Here is a 10,880-nt window from a genome sequence, read left to right as displayed (position 1 = left end):
CAGCATTGTCATCCCCCCAAATGAAGTCATGCAGAAACTGAATCTAGGGCAATAATTTCACTGTATTATCAACGTATAAATCTTGATATTGTCAACTACATTGTCCTCCATATCGTATTCTTGGAAGGCTGAGTATGAGCTTTGGTCCCAAAATGTGCAGTGTTAAATCAACTCCTTATTGGACTCATATGTAGCCTACTCTGTAAGAGCTGAATTAACAGTGGACATTTTACTCTGAGAGCTGTCACAGCCTGATAACTCAATACTTTTGTTTATGGCAATGAGGACTCTAAATGATATTATAGGTGCGATGTATAGATTTTTTTTTTGTTGACAATTCCACTCTTAAAACCAACAGATCTTTTGAATAGTCAGTTTTTTTTTTTTTTTTTTTTTTTTTTTTTTTTTTTTACAGTTAGAAACAGAAACTTGCTATAGTGAGAAAAACATACAAGACTAATTTTACCACTATGCAACTGAATTACATACATCTTAGAATATATTAGAGCTATGTTATTTAACTCGGTGGCTTGGGCAGCAACTGCACGGTTAACGCTTCCCTGGGGGGAGTTTCCTTCGCTCCAAAGTTTGACTTTATGTGTAGCACCTGTTGAATCGCCAGTTGGCAGTCTTCGTTCTCACAAGATTCAGCAGGGACCCTGTCGAGTCAGCGCTGCCTCTTAATTCTGTGTGCTATACATGGGATCAGACTTTACACAACAACTCAGACTGCGCGGGATCACACGGATATTCTGGCAGATACCCTTACCTAAAGCGCGAAACACATCTCTGGTTGGAATGCCTGGCTCGTAAAGTACTTGCAAGCGCCGGGACTCCAGGGCTAGGAAGAAACAGCAAACTACATGGGAAGTGTCTTACCTAAAGAACCACCCACTCGGAGACGAGTACATTTCTCTTGGATAAAAACTATTCGAATCAGCACGGGATTACTTTAATTGCACTGCGCGCTTCACCACGCCTGTCATTAAGGCTACTGTACATCGCAATGTACAGCTGGCAAATCGGCATACAATAGCAGCTCATTTTGTTTGCAAAAGTTGAAGTAAACTTTCCAAACGTTGACAGGTGCCCCTAGTGTGCATCCTGCTCTGGTTCTGAGCGGACCCGAAAGTTTATCATCGTCGTTTTTAAAAAGTCTATGGGTGCACTATATAATAAAATGTAATTTATTTATAGCCTGTTTTTTAATGACAGAAATACACTTCTGGATGGGATTATGTCGATGCTACTTCTTATTGATCTCCAACAGATGTTTCCGAATATAGATAACCGCTTTCTTCCAAAGGTCGCATGGTAAATTCAATAGAAGAAACGACAGTCCTGAAGTGCACACTCGCCGTTTATATTAATCCCAAATGATCCTGTCATTATTGTTCCTCTTTGCATCGTCTGTCCAACAACATGGATCGCAAGCCGAGTCAAGCGTCAGCAGCAAGCTCCCCCATACACCAATGAAGCAGCAAAATGGTAAGCAGATGTATGATCTCATGTTATTTTGGACAATAACGTATATCGTTTTTTTAACGCATGGTTCAGTGGTCAATTTATAAGGAGTGCAAGGTACACCCCCCGGCATTGGAGTTGTTAATGCCTATGAATGGACGCTTCTTGTTCTGTGAGAACTGCGTAAACCTGCGGAGGAAATGGAAATTACTTAAAGCTTTCAAGTGAAGGCCGAAACGTGTGTGCAGAACGGCCTCTCTGATCGCATGTCTCTGGAGAGCAGGTTCCAGTTTAACTGTTAAAAGGCTTCTTTCATGCCGAGCGAACAGCCCCAGGCTGTGTAATTTGTTTACCTTCTGAACTCTTGCTGAGTTACAGTTCATTTCCCTCAACCAGTTTCGTCACCGACTTTAGTGAACTTAGCTGCGTCCTAATTAACTGCACGACTTTGATGTGTTTCATTATATAAAATGATTCGCCTGTAGTAATTCGTATTTAATGTTTCCTGGTTACCTGAAGGCATTTATTGGCGTGTGGTTGTGAGACCTCTGCGGATGCCTTCCGCTCAGAATGAACTTTTCTTTCATTTTAAATCTAAAGGTTCTATAACAAAATGAAAGAACATTTAACCCCTGAATGCGTCATCAACCACATAAAGACTGCCTTCACCTGCTTTCTGCATTTTGAAGTTTATGCGTTATATCAAGTTCTCATATCAAGTTCACACAGCAAGGCATCTATGGATTTTCTTATTTTATTAGTTTTCCCACTTTAAATCGCATTTTCACATGAAATAGGAAAATCGCTTGAATGTATACAGTAAAGTCTCAATATTATTTAGTGTAACAAAGTTTAGGCGTTGGTATGAGTCAAAATGGAATATTACAGCATGCTGTAAACATTTTACAATCAGAACCGACTAAATCCAGGCGCAGTTATACCGTTTACTGTGCATTATATTATTGAGCGATATTTCAGTCTCTCAGATAGTGAGATAGTAAGCGTAGTAGCCTTTGCAATAAACACTTTTCCTATTAGTCTACCATAGTGCGTGTGAGTAGACCATGGGTGGGCAATTCTGGTTCTGGAGGGCCGGTGTCTATGCAGGTTTTTATTTCCATCAATTACACTGGCTAAATGAGCTAATTGGCTGTGTACACCAACAGTGGTTCTGGTTAACTCCCAGATTTGATCACAGAAAAACGTCATATAGGTACACAAGAACAGTCTTCTGGGGTCATTCGTGAGCTTATCAAGAAATGCACTGTAGCTAAAATGTCAGATGGCTAAGGATAATTAAGAACTTAAGGCCAGGAGTTGGCATGAAAAGCAGAAACACGACCCTCGTTGCCAACCTATGGAGTAGACGCTGAAATGTGCAAAGACCCACGTGAGACGCTTATTTCAGTTAACATCTTTGTTAGTCTGGCGAGAAGAACGTTGTCTCAGCGCGCGGTTTGTTCACGCGATGACATGAGGCACCTGCGGTCTGTTGAGGGCTTCTCTTCTCATCAAAGGCATGCCCCGTGATTAGCCTAATCAGGCTGGATTTGGAAAACATTGGGCGTGGGGAAAGCCTTTAAAAATCACCCGAAAAAACCTTGAAGAAAAATGCAGACAGCGGCTAACCTTTGACATGAACAGCAGTGTTATTTTTTCCCCTGAATGGCTCATATCAGATACCCGAAGACTAGCCGCTATTGATCTGTGTAAAATTAAGGCGGCGCCATACACACATAGTAGCTGTGGCGGTAATAGCTTCTGGTCTCAGCGGTTCCATTCATTAAAGCCAGTACACATGATGACTATCAACGCTGTCCCAGGAAGTTGGGTGACCTGTAGACACGGACCCCAACACAGGATTTCTTTAGAAGTTGAAGCACATACATACAATGTAAACACAGTGAAATAGCCCATGATCATTATGACCAACTTAGGGTACGTGTATTTCACGAAAACGTCCTCTAGGTAAAATAATATTTCATGAAGAAAATAAGTGGGTTGGCAAAAATAAATGTTTATGTGAAAAGCTTGAAGGGTGGTCACATCCAATTCTGTATCAGCAGAGCAGCTCAGCAATGAAATTACCAATTTATCAAGTTTTTTAAAACTAAATGTGCTTGATTCATGCATGTATTAAGATGTTATGGTAGGAGGTGGTCAATATATTATTACACTCATGTATTAGGAATGTGTGAATATTAAAATGCTAAAAGTTGTAATGGGGCCAGTAAGGACAAAAAAAAAAAAAAAAAAAAAAACTCTATAAGAATAAAATGCACTTCTATCGGAGTAGACTTAACATGGAAAACAGGTGGATGGATAACATGTTGAATGATAAAATGTTAATGGAAAAAGTGCCAGTTGACTAGCTCTGGTTCCTCTTTGTAACAGAGAGAATTATCAGTAGAATTGTTCAACAGTCGAAAACCATTTACTCCCAACATGATCTCATTACCTCTTCCCATCAGTGTCTGGGACGGCCCACCCACAGCATTTCATCTCCGTGTGCTGACCACATCTAACAAGCCAGCTGCAGACACTGCGCTAAAAGGGCTTTCTTTTTTGCATCTCCTGTAGCCTCAGCTGGGGCCTGATGGAAACAAGACAAACATGTAAGATCCCCTTGGACATGCTGTTAATATTTCAGAGCCCTTTTGCTACATTCCTGTTGCCTTCATGCACATGTAAAAATGATGAAGACAGATGAGTGTTGACTGCTGTGCACAGTCTAGTGCCCATGTAACATTAGCATGGCAAAAACGAATCTCCTTTGCCTGCCAGGACCCTTGAATTGTAGCCTACAGATGCATGAAACATGATCATTCTGAATTAGCTGAAACCAAGATGAAGACCAAATTGTTACCAGCATTTGTGAGCTTAACACTCTACGGTATTACCGCTGCCTTTTATGGGTCGAATATGAGGCCAAGCGACAAACTACTAACAGTCACCGTGAGAGCCGAGAGAGCTAGCAGCCTCTCACATACTGATTTAGCTTCAAAGGTATCTTGGGGTCTATCTGAATTTTAAACCCCACCGTTCTGTCCATCTGACTACTCACTTTCCCTGGGGCAATATCAATTTTCTAAGCCCTGCTGACTTTTGCACCCTCCGAAAAGGTCAAATTTCAAGCTTCAGTTAGGTGTACGTAGTGATGAAAGATAATTATCTCGTAAAATGCTTATTTATTTCTCATGATGCAATGAGAAATGCTTGATATCATTAAATGTTCCCTTGTATGCCTGCTGAAGAAATCAAGTCAGCAGGAATCATGATGGGAGCTTAAGACCATACTGGATCTGGTAGCACAGGTCCCAGACATGATCAAACATGCTGTGATACTTATGGTTCTAACTGCTGAAATATACCCTTCATTGATATCCTCCTTTAAGAAATCAACCGTTTAAACCAAGTGTTGCTTAAGGTGTAAGACTGAGTGACATTGTTCGCAAGGTGACCGAATCTGAATCCATACAAATCCTCTGGTGCAGCTGTGGGCTCGATTACCCCCCGTGGTACATTTGGTACGGTGAGCCCATTTCTGTCTGCACCCCTCTCTGCTTCCGTCCTGTCGGAATAAAGTAAAAAGTGCATAAGAAGCAGGCTGTCTGCACTCAACAAAATGAAAGAGGTTTTGCTCAGGGACTGGTAAATTAGATCTTGTTTACCCTTTTTAATATAAAATCTCATTACCTCTCATTGCACACAATATTAAACCAATCTTTCTATCTTAAGTGTGTCCTTGGGATGGAGATCCCTATCGACTAGAAGGTGGACTATAGACCAAGTTTCTTCAACTACTTCTTCCAAGGGATTCTTTTTTAAACCTCCACTGGAAAAAAACACAAAGTCAACATGCAGGGCGTGATAAATTAAGAATATCTCTCATGTGGTTCCTGCTTCAGAAATGCTTGCTTTTTTTGTTATTCAAAATTTAAAAGTGTTTACAAATAGAGTGGAGCAATGAGCTTTGAGATAATTGGCTCCTGGGCCAGTATCAGGATTGTAATTGTCTTTGATTTGCATTAATATACAGTATAAGCATTCAACTGACTGCCACAATTTGAAATGAGGGTTATGTCTAGGTTGCTGCCCCTGGTGTTATTCTGTACTGTTGAAAATAAAGTATTGATTTTGCATTGAGATGAATTAGACCTCGAAGCAACATTTCCCATTTCACGTCTTTTGTTCTGGCCCTTGGTTGCGGAACCGCTTCCAACTGTGGTCAGGACAGCCAAAGCCCTATCCTTCTTCTGATGCAGACTGAAGATCCACCACTTCAGATTGCACCATTGCTCCCCTGACCCTCTATAGCTATTATTTTCTCTCTGATTTCCTTTTGGATTAATAATATAACAGGTATGAGTGTAAGAAGATTACTTTTGTTTACAATACTAATTGTTGGTTGGAACGAATGATGTTTTGAAGATGTTATTAATGTCCAAAATGTTAATTAATTCGGTAGCACATCCTTCTTTACGCATTATGTGGTGTCACTTTTTACTATGACCTCTGACCTCTGACCATAAGTAGTAAATGCATAATTAATCATATGTAGCAAAGGATTACGTTTTATGTGTTCGGCCATGTTATATTTTTCATTTTATTGAAGGTGATTTACCGGACTCTATGAGCAGACTTTTGTCTGCCAGTGGTCCATAGGTTTGATGACTAATATGAGTTGTGGATTAGGGTTTTGGATTTTTGCTGCATTGATGTTTCTGCAGCCTGACCATTTTTTAATACGGTCTAATACACTTGGCATGCAAGCGTATTACATCCTGCCTGGTTTTGGGGGGTAGGCTCTCCCAAGGGATAGGCTTCTCATTTAAGTGGGTCAGGATGGAGTTTCAGTGTCTCATGTGAACTGTGTCGGGGAGTTTGGGGGTTGGGGCATTGGGAGTGCTGTGTGAGTGTGCTGCCACTAGGGGGTGATGTATAGCGATCATGCCACAGTCAATCAATGTCAATCAACTGACCACATGCCTTTAAACAACATTTATGTTATTGACAAAATTTGTATTACTGGCAAAAAGATTATTAAGTTTTCAATTTTTCAACAACAAGAGTAAAAAAATAAAATAATAAAAACTCAAATGGAAATGCATAATGTACAAAAAAAAGAATTCTTTACCAGGGACTTGGAATATTCCTATTTAAGGCTGCTGTGGAGATAAAATCTCATGTCTCTGCAGAATTTAAACATTTCGAGCAGAGCGTGCAAAAATAAACTTGTACGTTAAATATTTGTCTTCCGAGCATAACACAAAGAGAAGTGCAGAACAAGGCCTCTGTGCCGTTTCTGCCCTCAGAGTGTTATGGTGACAGGAGTGCATTGTGGGGCCATTACACAAGTTCCTTTCTCAGTTCACCTCCTGGGATTGACACGACTGCACAACCCCGTATCCAGGCGCGTCAAAGGTAGACCACCAGCACCGAATCTCGGACTAATGGTCCTCCTGGCTTAAGCCCTTTCCCTCCAAATACAAAGTTTTGTAAATGTCTCACATGCTGCGTAACTGACGTGTGAGAGCTGCTTTCCAACACTTGGGTGCTTTAATTAGCGAGACATGGTGGTCTGCAAGCAGGGTGGCTTTATGCCTCCTGGAAGCCAAACACCGTTTCACATTACACCAGTTAAAGTTATGAGATTCAACTGTACTGTTTGAACTATGTTCCGTTACTGTGTAATGTATCAGTCAGGTTAACAGATGTGTTGCTGGCATATTTTTATCTAATTTTTTATCGCAGGCTCATTTTGTTTTGCTGTATCGATACTGCAGGTGCACTCATTGGTAGTGAAACCGGCATGCCTGGCTACAGCTCGTGGCAGTCAGTACCTGTTTGGGATGATCCAAAAATGCAGTTTATTCTGTTGCTTGTCTTTCATCAAGCGGTGCATTGCTCCGAGATTGAGAAAGTCGTAAAAGGCTCATACTGTGAGGGCACTTTAACGGTTGGTTGAGCAGGCTCAGTGCACCAGAAATTTGTACCTTATTTTTGTTTTCCTTCGACAATGCTTGTCTGAAGTCAGATACACCAGTCAAATATTCAAGTGGGAGATGCAGTCCCCAGTTTGTGCTAAAAGTCACTGAAATAAAGCAAAATAATTATTTTTAAAAATCTGCTGATTAATGCACGGTACCATCAGACAAACCCTTGTAACATAAAACTAAACAAAAAGTCACGGTTTACGAAATGCTGATATTGTGTGACATCATCTTCAGTGACGACTTCTTTACAATTGCATCAGTGATGATCACAGCTGGTAGAAAGTGAGTGATATCCTGAAAGCAGCGAGGAGATGGGTGGATGTGTACTCGAAGGTCACATTTCCTTGCTACCGGTCCTCCCTTTGCCAGTGGTAACACAATCTGCGTCCTGCGTGTGGCTGCAGGGAGTCCAGCCTCAGCAAAAATGATCATCTTTCCGATGACGAACAGCACAATTACACAGTGAAGACAAGAAGGCATTTGTCATAACTGTTGAAGCCTGTGTGTGAATTTGTATGTAAGGGGCAGGCCAGGGAGTTTTTTTGTTTGTTGAACTATTCATGTTTCTTACAGCACTGCCTCTCTCATTGGACTTACAGTACATACTGTAGAGATTGTGTATCGCTGGCCTGCAGAAAGAAAGAATGTGTTGGAATTTGGAACTTTCAAAGAGGGAAAGAGAGATAAAAGAATCCTAAAGTCATTTGTGTGTGTGACATCTGATTAGCATTGCTTGTTGGGAATCAAGGCTAATAGATTTAGATTCAACCTTCTATCAGTACAAATTCAACCAGATGGTAAAATATGAAATTAGCCATACAGTAAGGGAGATTACTTTTGGCTATTTTGTGCTATTTTTCAACACTGGAGAATTGCAGTCAATCTGTCGTGAGTCATGCACAGTGCAAATCGATTTTTCCAAAATTAGTAGCTCTTGAGCAGTGAATGTAAGTGTTCACTGATTTAGTTGTATTGATTGTAGATAATAATTCCACTGTTCTGCTATCAAATTGTCCTGTCATTTAGGGGTGTAGATCTGGTCATTTGAAAATAAAAATATTTACTGTCAAACCACAACATTTAGGAAAATTACTGAGTTACTTTTCCCCCCTAGAATCACAGATTAAAAGATCAAACATTTGATGACATAGTTTAAGTAATATGTTTGAATGGATTACAGACAAGTTATTCTATAACAGATGTTCAGATTATTTTTTACTAGGCAAAACAAACATTTTTTCAGTCCTTGCCAGTGATAACTGCATGTTAATATTAACACACACAAATTTGTTTGTACACAGAAAAAATCATTAATACAGTTGTATGCAAATTTTGGCTACGTCTTTTCAACTTCACGGTCTTGACTGTCTCTGGGACATTAGCTTAATGTATTATCATATGATATCTAGTCGAATCCATTCTTCCTTTTGTCTGCACAATATTTCCTGTTCCACTGGCTGCTACACAGCTCTAAAGCATACTGTAATAGATCCACCCCTGTGCTTAACAGTTGGCAAGGTGTTCTTTTCCTCAAATGCTTCACCCTTTTTCTTTAAACACATCTTCCTTTGGTTGTGGGCAAACAGTTTAATTTTAATTTCATCAGTCCATACTCCATTGTTCCAAAATGCTTCGGGCTAATCAGGGTTTTTCTTTCACATATTGTAGATGCTGACTTTCGTGATGAGGCTGTGGAACAGGCTTCCTTCTTAAAACTCTGTCTTTGCAGATCATTGTTGTGTACGCTGCATTGTGGGCCTGTCACCAGCTTCTCCAGTGTCAGCTAAACTGTTCTTCATGTTCTTTGCAGTGATCGGTGGGTTTTGTTGTGCAGATCGGACCAGCTTTTGGGCAAGTCTTGACCTTCTGGATCCAAAGTGTTCAATTTAGCCATTTCTAAACAGTATTACTGACAGCTGAAATGGCTAGCCTGAAGCATTGAGAGCTTTTTATTATTTTTTTTAGCATTCTCCTATTTTGTAAAAGTCAATTATCTTTATTTTTAGGTCCCCAGACAACTGCTTAGAGGAGCCTGTGGATGTTGGAACAGGACAGAATAATTGCAGTGTGACAGATTATAAATTATGAAGTAAATTCAGAATAATGGTTCAACCCTAGAATTATCCTGACTAACTGAAGTCCTAATGGGTGAATCCGCTTTTCTGGGACTAAGTACTCACCTTGTTAAAAATGAATAAAGAATCATCTGAATGGGTTCCCAAATTTTGTTATTTTCTTTAATCTGTAATAAATGCAAGTAAATAGCAATCATGCATTAAGACATGCAGTAAGTAGTCACATGTAGTGATATGCCATGTAAGGGCTGGTCAGCTTCTGTTCAATTAGAGATTCATTGTAAAATACACCAGGGGCCATCACACTTTTGCATACAATTGCATGAGTCCTCTTCTAGAAACATATGTTGTCTGTTAGAGTTAAAAGTACCCTGTCAAAACTGTTTTTGGACTGAACATTTTATTATACGTTGCCTGAATCATTACGATCGTGTTCTATTTCTTTAAGTCTCCATATGTAGGACCCATTATGTAAGCTGCCATGTTCAAACTTATGGAGTAATAAAGACATTGTACAGAGATTTGTTCATTGGAACAGGTACTGACAGAGCCCTGGGCACATTAAAACTGGCGGTTTACTTAGATGTTACTTCACTGGCAAAAAAATCAACAAGATTCCATTAAACTTACAGTTTTGGCAGCAAGCGCTGTGCTTGACAAGCTGACCTTGGTTTCTGTCTGAACCGGGCACACCTACATTCTTTGTGGGATTTCATCACCTGCTTGTCTAGAAAAAATCTTTCAAAGCATCCCTTTTCTTATCACCCCCCCCCCCCCCCCACCCCCCCTCACCACCACCCTCTTCATCTATGGGTAGGGTTTAAGTGTTCCCAGCCCTTGGCTGACCCAGGGAACGGATATCCTGCAGTTAAAAGTTAAATATTAAATAAAAGGAACGGCCCACTCGTGTTTGGTAGCCCGAACATTCCTGTCATATAAGCCTGCCCTCCACAGCAGGTACAGTACCTGCAGACATCGAGACAGTAAACCCCCTGCCCTGCTACAAAAATATTGGTCTTACGGTTTTTGTTTCGTGGCAGGCTGAACAAAGAAGTAGGAGCTATAAATGATGACTACCGTCGTGCAGCCTTAAAATGTCATCACTGCATTATACCAGATATCACCTGGTATGCACTGTGGTGGATTGAACTGTCCTTTTAGATGTGCTGCAGACTGTACCATGACTTCCCAGCTGAGCGCTAGTGCACCCGGATGGGGATGCCCATTTGTTTCTGTATAACATTACAAAACGAACCCATTGACTTTAAATGTGGGTCAGCATCTGGCTTCAGACGCCTGGGATTGAGTTTAGCCTCAAAGGGACTGGTAGCACTCTAAGGTTCCT

General features: G+C 40.5%; 1 protein-coding gene across 1 annotated transcript in view; it reads left to right on the top strand.

Moving 5' to 3' along the window:
* The first annotated feature begins 615 nt into the window (after positions 1–615).
* The window catches only part of LOC118226720 (platelet-derived growth factor C-like), a 37,190-nt gene continuing 26,925 nt past the window's right edge, over positions 616–10,880 (top strand). Inside the window, exon 1 of the mRNA XM_035416539.1 lies at positions 616–1,488. Within this exon, the coding sequence (XP_035272430.1) occupies positions 1,377–1,488 (112 nt within the window). The 5' untranslated portion in view covers positions 616–1,376. The remainder of the gene's footprint in view (positions 1,489–10,880) is intronic.

The sequence above is a fragment of the Anguilla anguilla genome, chromosome 5 (genome assembly GCF_013347855.1).
Source record: "Anguilla anguilla isolate fAngAng1 chromosome 5, fAngAng1.pri, whole genome shotgun sequence".
NCBI lineage: Eukaryota > Metazoa > Chordata > Actinopteri > Anguilliformes > Anguillidae > Anguilla > Anguilla anguilla.
This window is presented reverse-complemented; position numbering and strand designations above follow the sequence as displayed.